Source organism: Vitis vinifera, chromosome 14 (assembly GCF_030704535.1).
Source record: "Vitis vinifera cultivar Pinot Noir 40024 chromosome 14, ASM3070453v1".
Classification (NCBI taxonomy): Eukaryota; Viridiplantae; Streptophyta; class Magnoliopsida; order Vitales; family Vitaceae; genus Vitis; species Vitis vinifera.
Window position 1 is genome coordinate 5,954,159 of NC_081818.1, and position 24,037 is coordinate 5,978,195.

The window sequence follows — 24,037 nt, forward strand, 5'->3', positions numbered from 1 at the left end:
GTGGGACCGGTTTTATGGCGTTGGCAGACGGTTGTGATGCAAACGAAAGAGCTGATGGAACTGGGAGTTTGGGGATTAGCGAGTAGAGTTGTTCTGAGTGGAGTGCGAGTGGGGTTGATGATTTTTAGGCGAAAGTCGTTTTTGCAACGGCACCCCTGTATTTTGTCGTATTTGTGAATAAGCCACGGTTTAATGGTTTTTTCGTTATCTGCCTCGTATCCCAAAATACGTTCTCATGCGTACCCCTTGGTTTGAGCACATATACCATTTTTATGCCTGTCTAGTGTTTTCTATATATTTTTAAAAATAATAATAATAATTTAATTGCATTCATAAATTAAATCATAATTATTTCAAAAAAAATGTTTTTACATTACATTAGGAATAAATTATTCCCGAAAAGTATCAAGGAAATAAAAAAATTGTTAAAGAGAATGATTTTTTCATATTTGATTTTATTATGAAAAATATATAAAAAAATAGATATAATTAAAATTATTAAAAAATGTATATATTTTAAAATTATTTAATCTTTATATAAAAGAGCTAAATAAGTAAAAATAAAAATAAAAATTGTAGTATATAAAATTAATTTGTTGACTTTAACAAGATGTTTGGTATTAAGGAAAGAAAAAAAAATGTTAAGAAAAATGGTTTTCTCATATTTGGTTTCAACGTAAAAAAATATAAAAAGAAAATCAAATATAATTAAAATTAATTTAAAATTTTTATATATTTTTAAATTATTTAATCTTATTATAACGAATAAATAAGTTTAAAGAAACATATAAAAATAATTTGTTAAATTAAAACTTATTTTTTATTTTTCCAGACTTTTTATTTCTATTTTTCCGTTATGTTTGATTCCAAAAAATATTTAAAAAAAAACAAAAAAAATGTTAAAAAAAATATTTTCTCATGTTTGATTGTTATATAGAAAATATATAAAAAAAATCAATTATAATTAAAACTAATTAAAAACTTATACATTTTTTTAGTTGTTTAATCTTCACATGGGCAAGTAAAATAAGTGAAATGTGTTTGAAATAGTAAAAAAGAATAATTTATTGATTTTAAAATTATTTTTTATTTTTCTTCAATTTTTCTTTTTTTCTTTTTTTACTTTTCATCTCAATTTTTTTTCCTTCAAATTTTTCAAAAACTAAATATAATATAAATCTATATTTTATTTTTCTTTACTTTTAATTTTTGCTCTTTCTTTATATTTTCTTTCCCTCCATTTTCCTTCAAACCAAACATAACCAGAAGACAAATGCCAAAAGAGAATTAGGGCATATTTACTCTGAAATTAAATTAAAGAAGACATGGAGGTAGGTATCAATTCCTTATAAAATTTTACTATTTACTATTTAAAAAATAAAAATAAAAGGAAAGAAGGAGAGAGAATAGAAAGCAAAAGTGGAAATGAAAGGTGGCACCACAAGGAAATGTTGTCAAGACTGTAATAATATTACTGCACATTGGCCAGGCTGGCCCATGCCTGAGGATATTATTCAAAATTGTCAGCCCCCATAATCTCTATGTTGTATGGGCTTGTGTTCCCCCCTAAAGCCCATACAGAAATTTGGGTTAATCTAGGGTTTACTTTTGCATTCTTCAAAGACGGCTTATTTGATAACTGTTTTCAAAAACTGTTTTTATAACAAAATAAATTTCAAAAACTATTTTTAAAAATTATTTTTTAAAACTGTTTTCAAAAACAATTACCAAACAAACCCTTAAGGTTTATTTTATAAAATGGTAACTATTTTCTGAAATGGTTTTCTGCTCTTGAAAATAGCAAATTGTTTTATAAATAGAAAAATATTTCAAAATTTGTTATGAAAGTAAGATGTTTTTTAGAACACATTTGATATATTTTTAGTTATGATGTTGTAGAGTGCTCAAGTAACAATTGAAAATATGAAGAACATTTTAAAAACTTTAATATTGTAGAAATTCCACTAAGAACAAACCAATAAAACAAATATTTGAGTTCCTAAACAAAATTTTGGCCATGGAAACACTTGAAAACTATTTTTAAAAATTGTATTTTGAGAATTGTTTTAAAAAACATTATCAAATAGACTCGTAATAATGAAAGAGTGATGTATCACTTTTTTATAAAAAGGCATAAACGTGATATTTAGTACGAGTATTCTTATTTTCCATCTTTTTTGTGGCCTCGGGGTTTTTTTTTTTTTTTTTTGTATTTTATAAGGTGATAGCACTAGATATGTTTGTTAGTGAAAGGAGTAGACATTAACATTAAGAAACCTCAATGAGAAAGAGATGCTCATCCATTCATCTTCAAGACAATAATTATGGCTTCCTTAGGACATGATAACATTAAAAAGGAATCTAATAAACTTGTGACTTAAAAGGTGATATTCTAAAAGAATTATGAACATATCCTTTGGTAAAAGAGACATTTCATTCTCCTATGTTCAATACATTAATCATAGGTTTTCAAGACATCATAATACTGGAAAAAAAAAAAAAAAAAAAAAACCTAATAAGCTTAAGACTTAAGAAAAATGTTGTTTTTCTAAAAAGTTAAGAAAGTGCCTCATTGGCAAAACAATTTATTCTCTAATACATTATTAGAATTATTTAATTCAAATCTTAAATAAAGAAATCGGGATTAAGGTTAGAATACAAGATGTTTCATAAACCTTAAATGTGTACTTAATGTAGCTTAAACAAAGAAATAGTGAGATGTCTCGCATACATACTTAATCTAGCCTTCCAATATTTAAAGTCTATCTTACATTATCCTCGTATTAATGAATCCTTTTTTATTATCGTGCTTAACCTTTGCCTTCATATATACCATACACCATATTATATTATTAAAGTAGTTACATTTTTACTTATAAAAAATAATTAGATCTATTTTCTCATCAAGAGTTATAATTCTCTCACTCTTTTTTTTTTCTTTTGGATAAATGCAATGTTTGATCGTAAAAAATTTGAGAGAAAATATTAGAACAAGAAAATAGAAAGAAAAACTAGAAGAAAATAATATAAAAATAGTTTTTTTTCCTTCTTTGAGTAAAAATAAAATGTCTCATATATCCTTAAAACTGAGCTTTTTAACTTAAGGACAACTATCACTTCTAACAATTCTATCATCAAACCAACAAATTAACAACTTAACAAATTCAAAATTTAGTTGCAAATGATGTTACAAGGGATCCAATTTATTTTTGGCTCAAAACACAATCCAAGATTGAAGGTGCCCAAACAAGCCCTTGGCCAAGGGCATGAAAAACATAATGAATGAGACCCCTTGTGGGAAAACAAGCAATGAGCACAAATAAAGGAAAATAATGAGAAAAAAAGTAGATATGGGATGGTGATAGTACAAATTCCTAAAAGATATCCATGTGGTTTGGCCACTAACTTGGACCATTGGTTGAGAGCTTTGCTACTCAACTTTTCCCTCATTTAATGAACTTCACATGTCATGCCACCATTTGAATTTAATTAAGCTTCCATTTTTCTCTTCTTTTGACATTACAAAGGAAGGGAAATACCAAAACAACCCCTCAAGGAAAATTTTCAATCCAACAACCCTAGTTAAATTTGGTTCCAAAAAAACCCTTAGTGAGATTGTCATTGACTACCCTTCATTTTTTATTTTTTAAAATCTAGTGGGTTTTTTTTTTTTTTTGGGGGGGGAGAGGTTTGGGGCTTCATAAATAAAATGATTAAATTTTAAAAAAGGAGAAAATATTTTTTTCTATTTTAAAATTACTTAAAATAGAAAGTATTTAAAAATTTTACATATTCTTTGTTTGGCAAGTACCATGTAAGGAAGAAAGTGATTGTTGTGCATCTTTCTCCTTTGGAAAGTACTTGGTAAGTGAGCTAAGCCATTGGGAGGTTTATTTTGTATAACCATTCATTAATATATTTTTATTTTATTAAAAATTATTTATTTATCAAAATAAATATAAACTATAAATTATTTCATTGAAAAGAAACTTCAAATTTTAATTTATTAATAATTGAAAATTTCTTAGTTATTTTTAAACCCTAATAACTTTCTTTCTTTAATTATTTTAAACATTGATGTGGGAAAATATGAATGGATATATACCATGTCAAAAACAAAATACTTTCTCAAGTTTCTTAATGCTTTGTATTTGAAAAGTATTAGAAAAAGAAAGGAAAAAAAAAAATCTCAAATGATATGCAAAAAATGTAAGAGATAACAAAATAGTAATAGAGACTTATTAAAAAATATATTTTATTCTTTATATAAAAGAAAAATAATCTTAAAAATATTATGAAAACTTAAGAGCCTGGAGTTTTTAAAAACAGAAAATAATTTTTAAAAATTCATAGCACTGTTTGGTTATTATTCTCTGTTTTCATTTTTTAAAAACAAAGTGAAATAAAGCACACCTTTTAGAAAACAAGTAAAATTTGTTTTCACCAATTTTTAAAAACAATAAAAAGACACATACACTCTATTACTTATTTCCTATATAGAATTATTATTTTTCAATTATTTTTTGTTAGGCAAATTAAGCGAGACTTAATGTGTTGGATTTGTTAACAAGTCTATTAATTTTTAAAAATAATTTAAAACTTAAATAATAAACTCATTAATACTATAAATTTATGAATATAATAAAATATTATTTTTCTAACATATAATAAAATAGTATATTTTCTACTAAAAATATAATTTATGATTTTACTATAATATTATTATTTATGTTTTACTAAAAGCCATATATTTTTTAATTTTTTTGTAATTAAAAAATTATTTTCATTTTCAATAAGACTTCAATTAAATTTAATTAATTAATATTAAATAAATTGAATTTAAAAGGTTTTTACAAAATCAAAACATTTTTAAAAAAAAAAACAATTTATTCAAACAAGACTTTTGTTTTTTATTTTTAAAATCCTTTTATAAAAATAACTTACCAAATATCCTAATTTTATAAAACATTAAAAAAAAAATTATTCTTTTAACTTAAAAAAAAAAAAAGTTTCTAAAAAAAGCACGAGAAATCATGATCAAACAAAAAATTAAAAAAAAAGTAATTGAAATACTTATTTGACTTGTATTAAAAATAAATATTAAAATTATTTTTATCTTATAGAAATTTTTGTTTCACTATAATAAAAAAGTTGTTTCATAATTAAAAAACATATATTTATCTTTAACTCATATATAGTTGTAAATTTAATTTTTAGTTTTTAATAAGACTTAATTTGAATTTGATTTCATATTATTATAAATTAATTTTATAAAATAAAAATAATAAATTATTTTTAAAAACAATACAAATTCTTCCATTCAAACAAACTTCTTATTTTTTGTTTTAAAAAACAATATTTTAAAATATCTTGCCAAACAATCTAGTTTTTAAAAAATTATAAAAAACTATTTTTATTCTCTATTTTTAAAACATTTTTTAAAAAACATCGACAAAATGGGCCTTAAGTGTTCTGTAATGTTTTAAAAAAACAATGTCGAGTGAATAGATTTTAGGGTTAAATACACTTAACCCCCTCAATCTTTGGCATGTTTACATTTTACCCTCTTACGTTCAAAACCTAACATTTTGCCCTATAAACTTATTAAGTACAAACACCTTGCCTCTAATTACAAACTTTTCATAAAATTATGGAAGAGATTCATCTTTTTTGTACTTTGATTTGAATATTAGTATGAAATTAAGTAAAACCAACTTTGAATTACTAATCTTAAAATGAAAATTCTCAACTGTATTCAAAATATAGTAGCTATCAGTTCTAAAATTTTATTTTAGAGGGATCTTCGCATGACTATTCGTGATTTTTGCATGTTATTGCAAAGTGTGGTGACGTTGAACTTGGATATTAGATATTTTTCTTTGCATTTCAGTTGTTTTTCTTTGCATTTTAGCATTGTTTTTTTACTTAACCAACTAATTAACTTTTTAATAAGTTTATGAGGTAATTGTAAGTTGTTTACATGCTATATATATATATGATTCCAATGGATTTGCAATATGAATCAAAACTGAAAAAGACTAAGAATAGTCTACTTACCTCCAGTCATTGTAGTCGGTTTCAAAAACTTGATTTCCAAACTCTAATCTCCCTTTGTTTAGATGGTGTTTCTGAAGATAATAGCAGACGAGTTCGGGACCATTTTTCCTTTTAAAATCTTTATATCCATGGCTTCCATCATACCACGTTGTTCTTGCCACCACGTTGAGCAGTTGCTGGCTCCTTAACCGCAGCGGAAGTGAGATGGTGGAAGACATGGTCAAAGTGTTGGACCACATCATGAAGTGAGAACGTGTGAACGTGTATTCAGCTTACATTCTCCCACTTGGTCCACACCTTTAACCTAATGTCCTAATTCAGTCCATCAATTGTCCCACTAAGTAACAAATACATGAATCATGGCGATAAGTCCTCTATTTAACGAGTGTTACCTTCTATGTATTACAGTGTACTCATTTCTTAACATTATACTTTATGTGGCAATATTACTTAATGAATAAACCCTATGTTCATTCTTGGTCCAATGAAGTTGAATTTTCTCAAAATTAAATAAAAAGTGCGCATCAATATGAGAAAACATCATAATAAGAGTTTGTACAATAAAAACTACATAAAAGAACTAAGTTCCATGTTCACTACATGATCCTTGAATTTCAATGGTGGCATGCCCTTAGTTAAAGGATCAGCGATCATCAATTCAGTGCTAATGTGCTCAATAACCACTTTCTTTTCTTTAACACGTTCTCTTATGGCTAGATACTTAATGTCGATGTGTTTGCTTCGACTTCCACTTTTATTGTTCTTCGCTATAAAGACTGCAATTGAATTGTCGCAATATATACTCAATGGCCTAGATATTGAATCCATAACTCTAAGCCCATAAATGAAACTCTTAAGCCATACACCATGTGAAGTAGCCTCAAAATAAGATATGAACTCAGCTTCCATAGTAGAAGTAGCAGTCATGGTCTGCTTAACACTCCTCCAAGATATAGCTCCACCGGCCAATATAAAAATGTATCCAGATGTTGATTTACGTGAATCAACACAACTAGCAAAGTCTGAATCTGAGTAGCCAACAACCTCTAAATTGCTTGTCCATCTGTACATAAGCTTGTAATCTTTGGTTCCTTGAAGATATCTCATCACTTTCTTTGCAGCTTTACAGTGGTTCTTACCTGGGTTACTCTGATATTGTCCTAACATTCCAACAGCAAATGCAATGTCAGGCCTTGTGCAGACCTGAGCATACATCAGACTTCCAACTGCAGAAGCGTATGGAATGTTCTTCATTTGTTCCCTCTCAAGATCGTTTTTCGGGCATTGATCCAAATTGAACCTATCACCCTTCACTATAGGAGAAACACTAGGTGAACAATTCTTCATCCAAAATCTCTCTAAAACTTTATTGATATAGGTCTCTTAAGACAAACCTAAGATACCTTGAAATCTGTCTCTATGGATCTTAATGTCAATGACATAAAGATGCCTCACCCATATCCTTCATGTCGAAATTTTTAGAGAGGAATTGTTTTACCTCATGAAGCAAACCCTTATCATTGGTTGCAAGTAAGATGTCATCCATGTATAAAACAAGAAAACAAACTTTACTCCCACTGACCTTAAGGTACATGCATTGATCCATAACATTTTCTTCAAAACCAAATGAAGAAATTATGTTATGGAATTTTAAATACTATTAATGCCATCAAGTTATTATAATTGATTCTAATAATATTGTTTTGTCATATATATGAAGTTATTTGACAATGTCGAATATCACAAAACTCGAATTTGTGGCACTTGCTATTTCGGGAAAGAACTATCTATCTTGGATCCTTAATGTTGAAATACATCTTGATGCAATGAACCTTGGAGCTACGATCAAAGAAGGAAATCAAGCATCCCTGTAAGATCGTGCAAAAACATTAGTTTTCCTTCGCCATCACCTCCATGAAGGTTTAAAAAATGAGTATCTTACGATAAAGGACCCTTTTACTCTATGGAGTAATTTGAAGGAAAGATATGACCACCAGAAAACTGTGATTCTCCCAAAAGCTCAATATGATTGGATGCATCTAAGGTTGCAAGATTTTAAAACTGTTAGTGAATACAACTCTGCACTTTTCAAAATCAGTCTTAATTAAAGTTGTGTGAAGAAAAAATCACAGAAAAAAACATGTTAGAGAAAACTTTTACTACATTTCATGCCTCGAATGTGGTGCTCCTGCAGCAGCAATATCGAGAGCATAGAATTACAAAATATTCTGAATTAATATCATGTCTTATTGTTGCTGAACAAGATAATGAACTTTTGATGAGAAATCACCAGTCTCGTCTAACTGGATTTAAACCATTCCTTGAAGTGAATGCAATATCGTCCCAAACTCGTGGACATGGACGAGGACGTGATCGTGGTCATGGAAGAAATCCTAGATACCATGGTTCTTATTGTAATAATTCTCAGAAAATGAAAGCCTCGTTGCACCACCAGAAGTGGAACAATACTGAGGCAAAACAAGAAAATGGGAAGCGTTTACAAGATAAACCTCTTAAGAACCATGAGAATAATTGTTATAGATGTGGTATGAAGGGGCATTGGTCTCATACCTGTCGTATGCCCAAACATTTGGTTGACCTTTACCAAGCATCAATAAAAGAAAAAGGAAAAGAGATAGAGATGAACTTTACCGATGGTGATGGATTGGACCTAACCTACTATGACATTGATTTCTTTGGAGGTCCCAATGAAAAAATAGATCATTTGATAAATGATGAGAAAATTAACATTGATTGATGTTACTTTATATATGAAATAATATATTATTATGTCTTATATTTACATCTGATTTTCTTTTCTTATTTACATTATGCCTTGTTTTTTTAGTTATATCTGAAATCCATGTGTTATTTGGTCTCAAGATGAATGAAGATGATGTATGTCTCATAAACTGTGTGACCATGCACACAATTCTTCGAGATAAAAGATATTTCCTCAAATTGACATTAATAAAAGCTAATGTAAGTACCATATCTGGTACTACTACAAACTTAGTTGAAGGCTTTCGAAGAGCAAACATAATGTTATTAAATGGAACTAGATTCCATATAAATGATGCTTTATATTCTAGCAAATCCAGAAAAAATTTGCTCAGTTTTAAAGATATCCGTAGAAATGAATATCATATTGAAACTATGGATGAAAATAATGTAGAATATCTTTACATTACTTCCATTATATCTAGCCAGAAGCTTATAATGGAAAAACTTTCGGCTTTCTCCTATGGGTTGTATCATGCAACTATAAAGCTTATTGAATCATATGTCGTCGTGAACTAGAAGTTCAACAACCCAAAAGTTTTTGTCCTTTGGCATGATAGGCTAGGTCACCTAGGGTCTTCAATGATGCATCGAATAATCGAACACTCACATGGACATCCACTAAATAACTAGAAGATTATTTTGCCCAATGAATATTCATGTGTTGCCTGCTCACAAGGTAAATTGATAGTCAGACCATCTTTTATCTGAGTCACCGGTCTTTTTAGAAAGAATACATGGGAACATATGTGGGCCTATCCATCCACCATGTGGACCATTCCGTTATTGTATGATCTTAATAGATGCTTCTACTAGGTGGTCACATGTTTGTCTCCTTTCTACACATAACGTTGCTTTTGATAGACTCCTTGCACAAATAATCAAATTACGAGTACAATTTCCAGATTATCCAATTAAAACAATATGTCTTCATAATGCTAATGAATTTACTTCTTAAACATTCATTGACTATTGCATGTTAGTAGGAATAAATATTGAGCATCATGTTGCTCATACTCATACCCAAAATGGTTTAGCAGAATCCTTCATCAAACGTCTCCAATTAATAGCTCGACCATTACTAATGAAAACCAAATTACCTACTTTCGTTTGGGGACATGCTATTATGCATGCTGCAGCTTTATTCCATATTGGACCTATAACTTACCATGAATACTCCCCTTCACAACTTGTGTTTGGAAAACAACCAAATATCTCTCACTTACTAATCTTTGGTTGTGCAGTATATGTACCAATTGCACCTACACAACACACTAAAATGGGTCCTCAACGAAGACTTGGGATTTATGTAGGTTTTGATTCTCCATCTATCATAAGATATCTTGAACCTTTGACAGACGATGTTTTTACAACCCGCTTTACGGATTGTTATTTTAATGAGAGTGTTTTCCCGTCATTAGGGGGAGAAAAGTCGATTCCTGAAGAACGACGAGAAATTAGTTGGAAGGCATCTACTATGACCCATCTTGATCCTCATACAAATCAATGTGAACTAAAAGTTCAAAGGATCATTCATTTGCAAAATCTTGCAAATCTATTACCAGATGCATTCATTGATACAAAGAAAGTGACAAAGTCACATATCCCGGCTGCAAATACTTCAACACAGATTGATGTCCTTGTAGGACAGTTAAAAAATGAATCTAAGATACGCCTGAAACATGGTAGATCTGTCGGCTCAAATGATGTAACTCCTCGGAAGAGGAGAGCCCAAGAAAAACTTGGCACTCTAGAAGAGGCCATCAAAATGATTGATCAGTTTAAAATTGATGAATTTATAGCCCTATAAGAGACACAAATAATGCAGAAAGCCCCTGAAGAGACACATATTGAACAAGAAGCCCTTAAAGAGGCACATATTGAACAAGAAGCCCTTAAAGAGGCACATATTGAACAAGAAGCCCCTGAAAAGGCACAGATACCTGAAAATTGTGAGATCTTAGTAAGTTATGTACACACGGGAAAAAAATGGGATTGAAATAATATTATTATTAACAATATTTTTACTTTCCAAGTGGTCTCTGATCTCATAAGAAATGATGAAGATCCCAAACCACGAAATGTGGAAAAATGTCGACATAGAAATAATTGGCCAAAATGGAAAGAAGCTATACAGGCAGAGTTAAACTCATTAACAAAACAAGAAGTTTTTGGACCTGTAGTCCAAACACCTGAAGATGTAAAGTCTATTGGGTACAAATGGGTATTTGTACGAAAGCGCAATGAAAATAATGAGATCATAAGATATAAAACGCGATTAGTAGCACAAGGTTTCTCGTAGAGACCTAGTATTGACTACGAGGAAACATATTCTCCCGTCATGGACGCAATTACATTTCGTTTCTTAATTAGTTTAGCAATCTCAGAAGGACTGGATATGTGTCTCATGGATGTTATTACAACATATTTATACGGATCCATGGATAATGATATATACATAAAAATCTTTGAAGGATTTAAATTGCCTGAAGCAAATAGTACAAAGCCTCGTAGCATGTACTCAATCAAGTTTCAACGATCCTTGTATGGATTAAAGCAATTTGGACGCATGTGGTACAATTGCCTTAGCAAATACTTGCTAAAAGAAGGGTATGTAAATAACTCTATATACCCATGCATCTTCATTAAGAAATCAGAAACCGGATTTGCAATTATTGCAGTGTATGTTGATGACTTAAATCTTGTTGGAACTCCTAAAGAGCTCACAAGAACAACAAATTACTTGAAAAAAGGAATTTGAGATGAAAGATCTTGGAAAAACAAAATTTTGTCTCGCCCTACAAATCGAGCATTTTCCAAATGGAGTTTTAGTATATCAATCAACATACATTAAGAAAGTTTTGAAGCGTTTTTATATGGATAAAGTGCATTCTTTAAGTTCTTCAATGGTTGTCCGATCACTTGATGTGAAAAAAGACTCATTTCGTCATTGAGAAAAAGATGAAGAGTTACTTGGTCTTGAAGTACTATATCTTAGTGCTATTGGTGCACTTATGTATCTTGTCACTTGTACACGTCCAACATTGTTTTTTCTGTCAATTTATTAGCAAGATATAGTTTCGCTCCAACTCGAAGACATTAGAATGGTATCAAACATATATTGCGTTATCTTCGCATAACTACTGATATGAGTTTATTTTACTCAAGGGAATCAAATCAACAATTGCTTGGATATGCAGATGCAAGATATCTTTCAGATCCACATAAAGGTAGGTCACAAACAGGGTATATGTTTAATTGCAATGGTATTGCTATTTCATGGAGATCTATCAAACAAATAATGGTGGCCACATTATCAAATCATTCAGAAATACTGGCAATTCATGAAGCAAGTTGTGAATGTATATGGCTAAGATCTATGATCCAGCATATTCGAGAATCATGTGGACTCTCCTCTAACAAAGGTGACCCGATAATATTATTTAAAAATAATGTTGCATGCATTGCACAAATAACAGGGGGTTATATTAAAGGGGATATAACTAAATACATTTTACCAAATTTCTTTTATACACATGAACTCCAGAAGAGTGGTGAAATTGATGTGCAACAAATATGCTTAAGTGATAATCTAGCAGATTTATTCACAAAATCATTGCCAACCTCAACATTCAAGAAGTTAATACACAGGATTGGAATGCGTCAACTCAAGGATATTGACATGAGAGGGGGTATGCTTGTAAAAGGGTGTTAGTGTACTGTACTCTTTTTTCCTTCGTCCATGTTTTATCCTACTGGGTTTTACTGACAAGGTTTTTAACGAGGCAGTCCTAACATACCAAGAGCAACTTAAAGAATTATAAGAATATTACACTCTTTTTCCTTTGCTAGGTTTTTCCCATAGGATTTTTTACTAGCAAGGTTTTAATGAAACATATTCTTCAATGTGGTGGACATCCAAGGAGGAGTGTTATAACTGAAGTAATGAATGCCACCACATTAATTATAATAAATGTTAATTAAGTATTATTTATGATTTTCATTAATACTCATTAATATTATTTATGAGTTCCATTAATATTCATTAATGAGAATATTAATGAAAGCCATTTGGAAAGCCTATAAAAGGGTTTCCTAACCCCTGTAATATGTATCCCTAAGTAATAAATAAATTTTTTACTTTATCTCATTTTCTCTGTTTTCATTCTCTCAACTTTCTCAACTCTGTTCTCTGATTTATTCTTCCCTATTATATATCAAAGTAAGATATATTTCATCTCTATTACTTTGATTTGCATTATATTTACCTTTGTTTTACAACAAGAATATCATATTTGAAGATTTTTTTTATATCATTGTCACATCATTAAAAGAGAAGAAGAATGATATCATGTTTAATCTTATTTGTTTTTTTTTTTTAATGATTTTTTTAAATTTTTTAAATTTTCCTTTTTTTAAAATTTAGTTAAAATAACTTCTTGTTTTCTAAAAATTATTTGATAGTTTACTTTATTTTTAAAAAGTAGAAATAGAGAACAAATAATTAGTTATAAAAATAAATAAAGAAAATATAAATTTTACTAAAATAGAAAATATAAATTTTATTTTCTATTATTAAAAATTTATAGTCATTTTTAAATCTAAAATATTTTTAAAGTTATTTTCATTCACACTTCATGATGTTTAGCATAAATACATAAACCCCATTGTTAAATCTCTTTAAAAATAATTTTTGTAAACAAAATAATTTTATAGAAATATCAACTTAGGAAATTTGAAATCAGTATTAATTATATACCTCAAATGATGTGAACAAAAATAACACTTTCTTTTACATTTATTTTTAACTTTGACAAGGAGTGAGAAGGAAATATTATTTTTAAATGAAATAAAAAAAGGTTAAAAAATGTCCAAAATAAATCATTTATATAGCAAATAAATAAAATAGGTTATTTTCCTGGTATCAAGAGTATTTTAACCCATTTTATTCAATATTGATATAAAATTCCTTCTATTTTGATGAGTGTTTTAGTTCTCAATTCATATATATATATATATATTGATAAAATTGTTTTAATCCGTTTTCTTTAATAAATAATTAGTGGAAATAAAGATTCTCATTATCTTCCAAAATACTCAAAATCTAGATTAATTGTTTCATTGATGAATTCTTTATCTCAAACTGCGAATAAAATTACAAAATTTTGAGAAACACTTTGTTTTTCATAGCACAAATGTCTTGACTTTTTTCACTAAGAAAAAAAAAATTAGACGAAATTCAAAAAAGACAACTTTCTTGCAACAACATGTTCTTTCGATATTACTAAAGAAGGAAGATTTATTTATTTATTTATGATTACATAGATCCTATTTCAAATAGGCTTTTGTTTTATAAAACATCAAAAAATAATTTTCAAAAACTATTTTTAAAAACTATTTTTTAGAATTGTTTTAAACCGTTACCATTTTTAAGTAGTTTTAACTCCTATATACTATTCTCCCATTTTTCATTTTGTTGTATGGAATCGAGTCACTGAAATCCAACTCCAACATAATTTCAAAAAAAAAAAACATAAAAAGGGTAGTATCCAAACTTCCGTAAATCAGTACGAGTTTGTCATACCTGACCACCTTAGCATAGACCGCAAAGCAGGACAAAAATGCTTTAAATTCACCACACTTACTACAAATGTTTAATTTTCTGTCACTCATAAATAAACTATTATCCAAAATTTCCTAATAATAGAAAGTAACAAAAGACATTCTATTTAAATAAAACCGACAAACAGACAAATAGTGAGAAATTCCACTTTGTCTTACTAATTAAATTAGCGTGATGACAAAAATTATTAAAAAAAAACATGTGTGTTTTTTTTAATGATATTAAAGGACACGTTTTCCTCATAATGTAGAAAAATGATGTTATGTCGATTGCTATTTAATTGCGATAATTTGGGTTTTGGTAAGTATTAAAAACCTTTAAGAATAATAAGAGCAAATTTGATTATGTTTTCAAAAATGGTTTTTTGTTATTGGGAAAAAAAAAAAAAAGATACTTAGGGATTTTATCCCGTTTGAAAATTAAATAAATAGATTATGGGTAAATTTGATATTTTTTTTTTTAAACTTGGGATAAGTTTAGGTATTGTCTTGTTCCATCCTATTTAGCTTCCATTATATATAAAATGTATTTTAAAAATTGAATTAATTAAAAATTTTATTTTTCTAATTTTGATATATAATAATAAAAATATTTTTTAAATAGAATGAGTTATCAAAATTATAATATTTTAATTATTTAGAAAATATATTTATTTTAATGTAATTAAAAATATTAAATATATATTTTTTTTGAGAAAAAAATTTAAAATTTTCAAAAAAAAAAAAAAATTTAAACAAGTTGGGACGGCATGTGAAATTTATATTCTCTTAACCCCGTCCTCTCTTTTTTAATTTTTTATAATGGGATAGAGACGACAATTACTTTGATTAAATAGGGTAAGTTTATGATGAGAGTAACTCATTCGTAACCCTTCTACCGTCATTCATGATAAAAACATGTTCAAGAGTAACTCATCCCTAACCCTTCTATTGTCTTTCATAATAACAACTAAAAAAATTATTTTTTCTTTTTTATTTTTAAAGAAAATTAGCTTTTTAATTGTTTTGTTTTATTTTTTTATGAATGTTGTAAAAAATAATAATAAAAACATATAGAATTATTAAAAATAAAACATTAAATATAAAAATTTATTTTAAAAACAATAAAAACAAATTAATAATATTTTAAAATTTTAAATAGATTTTTATTTTACAAAACATCTCAAACTATTTTTTAAAATAGTTAGCGAATAAAGACTAATTTTCTTGTGTTTGCATGTGAAAAATATTTTAAAATTAGAAGATATTAAAAAAAAATCCTTTTTTTTATAAATAAATGTGAGTAGAGATGAAGAAAAGTGCATTTGTATGTAATTTTTCACAAATAATAAAATATAATAAAATAAAAAATATAAATTTTCTTTCTTTGTAAATGTCGGAAAAATAATTTTTTTATATTCTTTTTCTTCAGCTTTTCTATAAATAATAAAACAAAAACAATTATAGATTTTTTTTTCTCCTTTTTTTTTTCATCAAACGTTGGAGAATCGAACGTAGACTTTAATTTTCATAACCTAGAAGCTTCGAATAAACAAATATGAATATAATTTTCCAAATTTTAAAAAATGATGTCCCCGCCATTATTGCACCTTTAACGTTAACGGCAAGTCTTTTCTGAAATTCCGTTAAAAAGCTACAATTCCCTATGCTATATTTCAGCTCACAACACTATTGAGATCTTGCCACGTCATATCCTGGCTAATAACGTACGGCGTCCACCCGACGTGGCAAAATCTAGCACGCTGATTCATTTCCCCGTTTCTTTCCCTCCAAAATTCCCAGAAAAGCCCTAGATACAGCATATATTCTTATTTCCACTTTTGCCCCTCCCACGCTCCTGTCAGAAAAATCAACCTTTCCAGGTTGATTTTTAGATCTGAAGCAACCCAAGATTCTTCATATTTTTATTTCATTGGTGTATTTGAGTGAAACAACTATTAATTAAAAAAAAAAAAAAAAACCTCTGAATCAGAGTCCATGTGGAGTGATCAATCATTGAAATCAAAACATTACCAGTTTTGTTTTTCACTTTTTCTGATTTGGGGTTTCTCAAATTTCTAGGGTTTTTGAAATTTTTAGGGTTTGTTTGAACATTGCTTTTTCTGGGTAAAGAGTGTTGTTTGTGTGTGAATCTTGGGGTTTCTTGAAAGGGTTTGTTTTATAGGTTGGTTGATTCGAGTAACATTGAGTTTTTAGTAGGAAATGAGAGATTTCAGAGTGGTGATACTCTGTTAAATCTCTGCTCGTTGTTTGTTGTGATCTGCAGTTGCTGTTATTTCTTTATTTTTTTTTTGTTTGGTAGAGTAGATTTAGCTTGATTTCTACTTCATTTTGGATTTTTGGGTGTATAAGGAGTGTTCTTTGTGCATGAATTTTGAAGTTTCTGTAAAGGGGTTCGTGGTTTTGGTTTGTTCGGTAGCTGAGAAATGTTCGTTTCTACTGAGAAAGAACAGATCTCACTGCCTTTGGAGAATGGGGGGGAGTCATTTAAGTCAACTTCCCCAGCAGGATCATACCCGGATTCCCTTAATGGGTTTCCGGCGGGTACTGAATTGTGCGATCCGGTTCCTGTTCCTGCCCTCTATACTGATGTGACTGTTGTTCCTGAGCAAGAAAAGCAGGAGCTTGAGCAAACAATTTCTACTCTAGAAGGTACCATCTTCTGGCATTAATTCACAAGATGGAGCATTTTGACGAGCTCCTAATATGAATCTGAATTTAACTATGCAGGAGAAATTGCTGGATTGAGGTTGCAGCATCGGTCTTTGGACCGGACGCGAAGAGAAGCACTGAATAAGATCTTAGATATAAAAGGTAGCTGGTCATGGCTGGCTTTATCATGGGTTTATCTTGCATTTGTATATACAAGTGTGTTTATTGAAGAATTGACTTTAACCTGCAGGCAGCATTAGAGTGTTTTGTCGAGTTAGACCAATTCTATTGACAGATAGGAGAAGAATTCACCAACCCATCTCTACTGAATTGGAGAAGATAGTGGTTAGATCAGGGGGAAGTAGGAAAGAGTTCAGTTTTGATAAGGTGTTCCCACAAGAAGCAAGCCAAGGTCAGTATCAAATCTCCATCTGTTTTTCTCAAGTTTAATTATCTTATTTTGTTTCCGGTTGTAGTAAGAGACTCTATCCTGCTTTTGAAAACTCTGTAGAAGATGTTTTTGTTGAGGTCGAGCCAATTCTTAGGTCGGCACTGGATGGGCACAATGTATGTATATTAGCTTATGGTCAAACTGGCACTGGCAAGACATTTACAATGGTTAGTGATCAAGATTTTGTTTTACTCATATCATTTGAAACTGCATTGTTTCTTATGGATAAATGTTGTGATGCAATTATTATTCAGGATGGTACAAATGATCAGCTGGGAATTGCTCCTCGAGCCCTTGTTCAGCTCTTCCATAATGCCTCTTTGGATAAATCATCGTCTTATACCTTTTCAATGAGCATGTTGGAGGTTTACATGGGTAGTCTGAGAGATTTGCTGGCTCCCAAATCATTTTCCAGAGCATATGAAACCATATCAAGATGGTAATCATATTTCTTCCTACACCTCCTAAAGCCCCAGAAATAGAAATGAATTTGAGGGATAACTGAGTTGCTTACTGCAGTTCTGTGTTTTGTTGACCCTACTACAGCAATCTCAACATTCAAACAGATCCAAAGGGATTGGTCGAAATTGAGGGTCTCTCAGAAGTGCCAATTTCTGATTTTACAAAAGCAAGTTGGTGGTATACCAAGGGGAGACGGGTTAGATCTACTTCATGGACTAACGTGAATGAAGCATCTAGCAGGTCTCATTGGTGGGTTCCAGGTTTACTCAGGCTTTTGCAACTTCTTTGATGGATTAATTTGATTTGGTAATTACGTTATCTGTTTAGTTCTATATATCTAGCTTAACGAGGATCACCATTTTTCGGCGTGGGGTTGCTTCGGAAGCTAAAGCAGAAGTAAGCAAACTGTGGATGGTTGACCTTGGAGGAAGTGAAAGATTGTTAAAGACAGGTGCCACTGGTCAGACACTAGATGAAGGAAGGGCTATAAATCTCTCTCTTTCAGCTCTTGGTGATGTCATTGCAGCCCTGAGAAGGAAGCGAGGCCATGTCCCCTATAGGTAAGTTCTTACATTCTAGTTCCCATTGAGATTTGCACTTCTAATCTGGTTGGGTTTTGTTTCTTTGGTTGCAGAAATAGCAAGCTAACTCAAATTCTCAAGGATTCCCTTGGTATGACACTGCATTCTTGGTTCTAATTTAGTTGTGGGCTGTTTGGCTGCCACTGAGAAATTAAAGTTTTTCCTCTTTGATTTACTTAGAACTTGAAATTGTTTTACTTGTCTCATTGCATTTAAAATGAATTTATTTTGTTGAAGGGGTGAAAACTCTTTGATTTAGAGAAATGGAGGCTCTCTCAATTTTGAATTATCAAGTTTTTGTGATGACTCCATTCCAAAAGATGAATTTGTTTTCTATAATACTGTTGAGAAGACGATGGATTAAAGTGCAAAATGTCTTATACTTCTTAATCTGATTGCTTTAGGGGACGGTTCAAAGATCTTGATGCTTGTGCATGTAAGCCCATTTGAAGAAGATATCGGGGAGACAACCTATTCCTTGAGCTTTGCAAAGAGAGCAAGAGCAGTGGAGTCCACTAAAGAGCTCCCTGAGGTACTCCTCTTCAATTTCTTGCTAGCTACCAATGTCCTTGGAGTATGAATGTTGAAAGCTCTTACTGATCTCTATGCATTTATTTAGGACTTAAAGAAGCAAAAGGAAAAGAGAATTGCCAAGCTTGAAGAAGAGATGAGAGAAGCTGAAGAAGAATGTCAGAAAGTTAGGAATCAAATACAAAAGGCTGAGTTCTTGTTAAATGAAAACAAAAGGCTCTTCTCTTCCACATATCAACCTCCTGAAGATGAAGGAAAGGCCCCTGCAAGCCCTAAGGGAGCTCTTGTACAAGTTTCTAGAGCATCTCTAACATTTGAGAAAACGACTAGAAGAAAATTTTCTAATTCTATGCCTCGATTCATGAATTCCACCGTGGCAAGTCGCCAAAGGCTAGGTGCTGCAGAAAAAGAAATTGATAGCAGAGCAAACAGTTCAAGAACTGGGACTCGAAGCTCAATCCAATTCTCAGGTTCCCAGTCCCTCAGTTATTCAGATCTTCGTTTCAAATCCATTTTAAGATCAAATAAAAAATCAAGATATGGGGAAACGAATACTCCTGCCATGGAGAGTCCCAAATGCAGTGATTTGGATTCTAAGACAACCTCCATGCCTCGGAGCAAGATCGTCACTTCTTCCAATCCAAACTTGAGAGTTACACTTTCCCGTCACAGAAGAAGGATGTCTGATTTTATCTAGAGGGTAAATTGCTCCTGGTTAATGATATTTCGCGCTTTCTGTACAATGTTTTTTTGTCCATGTTTGATTAACAGTGGTTTTTATATAGGATGATTGATTTTGTGTCATTGTTCTAAAGGGGTGGTTTTTCTTCTTCTTTTTTTTTTTAGGCTTGTTGGGATCTGTTAATTATTTGTTTACATGATCCCTTTAACTCTCATGGTTTGTTTAGGCTTTTTGGGATCTGTCAATTGTTCATTTACATGATCCTTGTCTTGTAGCCCACATAGGGCCTATAGGTTTGTTGACATCATGTTATTGAAACATATATGAAAAAACATTGGCTTCCTTTATTTTTGAGATTCTCATTATAAATATCCTGAAATTATGTAACTCAAAAAGTTATCTTTTTAGTCTGGTATATGTCTTTGCTTTTCACAGTTCATTATTTTGCTTATTCACCTTTCTCAAGGTTCTCTGACCCTATTGATTTCATTCCTCTGTTTTTCCCATAAAATTGTTGCCTTTTCCTTGGCTTGTGTTCCCAGTGAACTTAAAGCAAAGGACAGATAGAGACTTGCCTTTGGTAACTGTTTTTTAAAACAGTTGTAAAAACAATTTTTAAAAATTGTTATTTGATATTTTGTAAAACAAAACTCTGTTTGAAAATCTAAAATGTTTTTAATTTATTTTTAAAACTAATTTTATATCTAGTGTTTTATTTTTAATCGTTCTACAAGTTTGTATAATTATTTTTTAAAACAGTTCTCAAAAAGTAAAAATAATTATAATATGTTTTATAAAAATACATTATTTTCTATTCTTAAGAATAAAAAATAAAAAATAATTTTTAGTTGCTAAATATATTTTCATGGTTTTTTTGTTCTATAAAAAACAAAAAATTGATTTTAAAAATATTACCAAATAGACCCTCAATCGTTAAGGACTTTATGTTGTAGCTTTATAGTGAAGCCTATCATTTGATTCTTGAGTTTTCTATTCATATCAAAATTAAATTATAATTTTATACCAAATTAATTTATCATTATATCTATTTTTTTTTTTAACCTTATCAAATTATTAACATTTTATGTATTTTTTGTACTACTTTGACTATTTTAGATATTATATTTGATCCGATCATTACATGCAATTTGAATTATTTTTAAAGGGTTTTTATTTTGTAATTATTTTTATTAAGAGTGTAGGAGACATACTTATTCCTTATTGTAAGTCAAATGATAATTTGCATATGATATTTATTTTCGTGGTTGGAGGCCATTTGGACCGTCGGTGGCTCTTGCAGCTAAAAATAATTTCAGGCTATAGACGAGCGGTGTGAACGTAGAGCACATGATAAGTCCCATGAGCTCTCCCGCATAATAATCTTTCTCGCAGATTTTCTATTTCACCCTTGCGACATTCGAAGCAACAATGATTCACCGGCCCATCTCCTCCCGATAAACAAAGAAAACATGGTCCCCCGAATCCCAAAACGACGTCGTTTGGGAAAACACTAGTCCACGAAACACAGATGTGAGGGAGATCTGAATTGGGAGTGACGAAGACATGGCTTTATCATCGAAGGGAGGGGTGAGCACTGTTACAGTTCTCGTTCTTTCCATCTCTGTCGCCGCCGTATTCCTCTTCTTCCTCCTCTCCTCCCTCTACTCCTGCTCTTGCCCCATCCCCCCCGCTCCTTCCTCCGTCGGCAGCGATGTCGGTGATGGTGGTGGTGGTGGTGGTGGCCGCGGCGGCAGTGGGGCATTTGAGGGTCGGATATCAACGAGTGCGGAGGATGTAGAGTGGGTGAAAGGTCAGATCAGAGTGAATGGTTTGAGAATGCAGGACAATGTGCTGCGTAAGGGCATCAATCCTCGCACTCGCCAGCAGCAGCTCCAAGATCTCATTGAGTAATCTCTCTCACTCACTCACTCTCTCATCTCTTCGTATATGCGTGTTTGTTTCTGTATTTGTATCTGTACTGCCCGGTGTTATGACGTAGGGTTTCATTTGGTTTTGGGGCAGGTATACCAAAACAATAGAAAAGAAAAACTATGTTTTGAATCTTGAATATTTTGGGAGAAAACCAGCGAGTTCATTTAACCTAACCCAATACAACAATTTAGCTTGGCTTTACTGAGATTTTCCTCCCCATAGAAAAACGAAAAAAAAGAAAAAAAAAAAAGGAAAATTTGTTAGTGTGTATTCCGGTTAGTGTATCTCTCTCACAGAGTGTCTGTTTGGTTCGTGAGAAATGTGAGGAAAAGAAAAAGGAAGGAACTAGAATTTAGGAAGAGCAAAAGTAGATAATTTCACTCAGTTTAACTTAATGTAGCAATTTGGCTTGGATAAGTTGATCTCTTCATTTCTTTGCACACAAACACAAAAAAATTGAAAACAAAAATCATAACTTTATCGATCTATCTATCTATTGCTCGAGTTACAATTTGGTATCATATAGGGTCTCCTTGGATGATGACAAACTTGGGAAAAGAAAATGAAGTAATTGGAATTCGGGAAGTAGAGAAAATTAATAACTGTACACAATTGTGATCTGTCACAACACTTTTGCTTGGTTGAGATGATTTTTGTGTCTGCGAATAAAAAACAACTGAAATTAGCAGATCCACTTTTTCCCTTTTTCTTTTTTCTCTTCCAGTTTTAGTTGCTAAATGACACTAATTTTGTTTTTGAACTGTGATCGGGTTCCATTTCTCTTCTTCTTTTTAATTTTCAACTTGCAAACCCAAATTTCTGCACATTTATCACATATTTGCTTTGAATCATGACTTAATTTCCTAAAATATCTAGATTCAAAGGAATATCTCACTATGAAGAACCTGGAGAGGGCAACCATACGGCACTCCCATGTCCTGGTGAGCTACTTGTAGAAGAGCACCATAGCAACTATGGTGAGCCCTGGGCAGGTGGCCGAGATGTGTTTGAGTTCATTGCTGAGTCGGTACACCTCAGTCCTGACTCCCGTGTCCTCGAGATTGGGTGTGGGACGCTTCGTGTTGGCTTGCATTTCATTCGATACCTGAACCCTGAGCACTACCACTGTCTAGAGAGGGATGAGCTTTCCCTAATGGCTGCATTCAGGTATGAGCTTCCTTCCCAAGGCCTGTTGTACAAGCGTCCTCTGATTGTGAGAGGTGAAGATATGGATTTTAGCAGGTTTGGATCTGGAGTTGTGTATGATTTGATATATGCTAGTGCTGTATTTCTTCATATGCCTGATAAGCTTGTTTGGGTTGGATTGGAGAGGCTAGCAAATAAATTGAAACCTTATGAAGGTCGGATCTTTGTATCACATAATATAAAGTTCTGCTCGCGTTTGGGAGGAGAGGAGTGCACAAAGAGGCTTACAAGTTTAGGACTTGAGTATGTTGCCAAGCATACACATGACAGCTTACTCTTCAATCATTATGAGATTTGGTTTGAGTTCAGGAGGTCAAAAGCTTAGAGTTCTTTCAATTTAGTCTTTTTGGGTTTAGTTATTAGCGATTTTGAAGCAAGCAATGCAGCTGTCAGCTGAAAGTGGGCACATTGTGTTGCTCTTCGTTGGTATGGTGACATTTTTTGGAATGTTGGATTTTCAATGCTCTGTTGATATTTGTACGTGGAAGAAAGAAGGCTTACTCACTTGCAGATTTTTTTAGATGAATCGTAAATCTGGCAGGAAACAGGGGCCCTGCTTTGTAATTTTGACATGACAATGATTGTGTAACTATTATTTAGGTATTTGAGATTGAGTGCAAAAGAGGGGGCTTTGTGTTATTTGAGACTGACACCATGTAATGAGTAGTATATATTTGGGATTTATTTAATTAGCTGCAGTACAGACATTTTATCTTGCCATTCTCTGCTGTTATTGATCATTGCACAGGAAACTCCTTTACACGCTTGCAATAAACTTGAATGATTGTGTTCAAATAATCATTTACTTAAGTGGGGGCCTGCTTTCAATTAGTAAAACCATATGATTGATTTGCTTTTGACTGCAATGTAGTTATATGCTTGCTGATGTGATTGTGTTTGTATGATGCTTCAAACCTTTCCGACATCAACATGTTTGTTTGTTTCTTGTTTTCTTAATGGTAACTAGTCTTATAGAAATGGATTCAGATTTGAAGTTTGTATGATATTCAGGGGTTGCTGCTGTGGAAACCTCCCTTCGGAGGCAAATTTAAGGTAAACATGGTGGTACCTAGGGTATAA

The 24,037-nt window shown here is 31.1% G+C and overlaps 2 protein-coding genes across 2 annotated transcripts; both read left to right on the forward strand.

Annotated features, from left to right (window-relative positions):
- Nucleotides 1-16,288: 16,288 nt before the first annotated feature.
- LOC100243532 (kinesin-like protein KIN-14U) lies at nucleotides 16,289-20,166 on the forward strand. The gene is made up of 10 exons (XM_002274159.4): nucleotides 16,289-17,112; nucleotides 17,191-17,274; nucleotides 17,363-17,524; nucleotides 17,624-17,730; nucleotides 17,818-18,002; nucleotides 18,110-18,274; nucleotides 18,367-18,585; nucleotides 18,660-18,697; nucleotides 19,011-19,138; nucleotides 19,226-20,166. Exons 1-10 carry the CDS (start codon nucleotides 16,887-16,889, stop codon nucleotides 19,832-19,834), a joined length of 1,923 nt encoding a protein of 640 aa, XP_002274195.1. The 5' UTR covers nucleotides 16,289-16,886; the 3' UTR covers nucleotides 19,835-20,166.
- A 1,036-nt stretch (nucleotides 20,167-21,202) lies between these two features.
- LOC100265858 (uncharacterized) lies at nucleotides 21,203-23,677 on the forward strand. The gene is made up of 2 exons (XM_002274232.5): nucleotides 21,203-21,726; nucleotides 22,628-23,677. The coding sequence occupies exons 1-2, from the start codon at nucleotides 21,383-21,385 to the stop codon at nucleotides 23,280-23,282; spliced, it is 999 nt and encodes a 332-aa protein (XP_002274268.1). The 5' UTR covers nucleotides 21,203-21,382; the 3' UTR covers nucleotides 23,283-23,677.
- The last annotated feature ends 360 nt before the right edge of the window (nucleotides 23,678-24,037 follow it).

Coding starts and splice junctions, on each gene's coding strand:
- LOC100243532 (XM_002274159.4), top strand. CDS start 16,887: ATGTTCGTTTCTACTGAGAAAGAACAGATCTCACTGCCTTTGGAGAAT. Junction 17,113..17,190: donor AACAATTTCTACTCTAGAAG/GTACCATCTTCT, acceptor TTAACTATGCAG/GAGAAATTGCTGGATTGAGG. Junction 18,586..18,659: donor CGAGGCCATGTCCCCTATAG/GTAAGTTCTTAC, acceptor CTTTGGTTGCAG/AAATAGCAAGCTAACTCAAA.
- LOC100265858 (XM_002274232.5), top strand. CDS start 21,383: ATGGCTTTATCATCGAAGGGAGGGGTGAGCACTGTTACAGTTCTCGTT. Junction 21,727..22,627: donor CAGCTCCAAGATCTCATTGA/GTAATCTCTCTC, acceptor TAAAATATCTAG/ATTCAAAGGAATATCTCACT.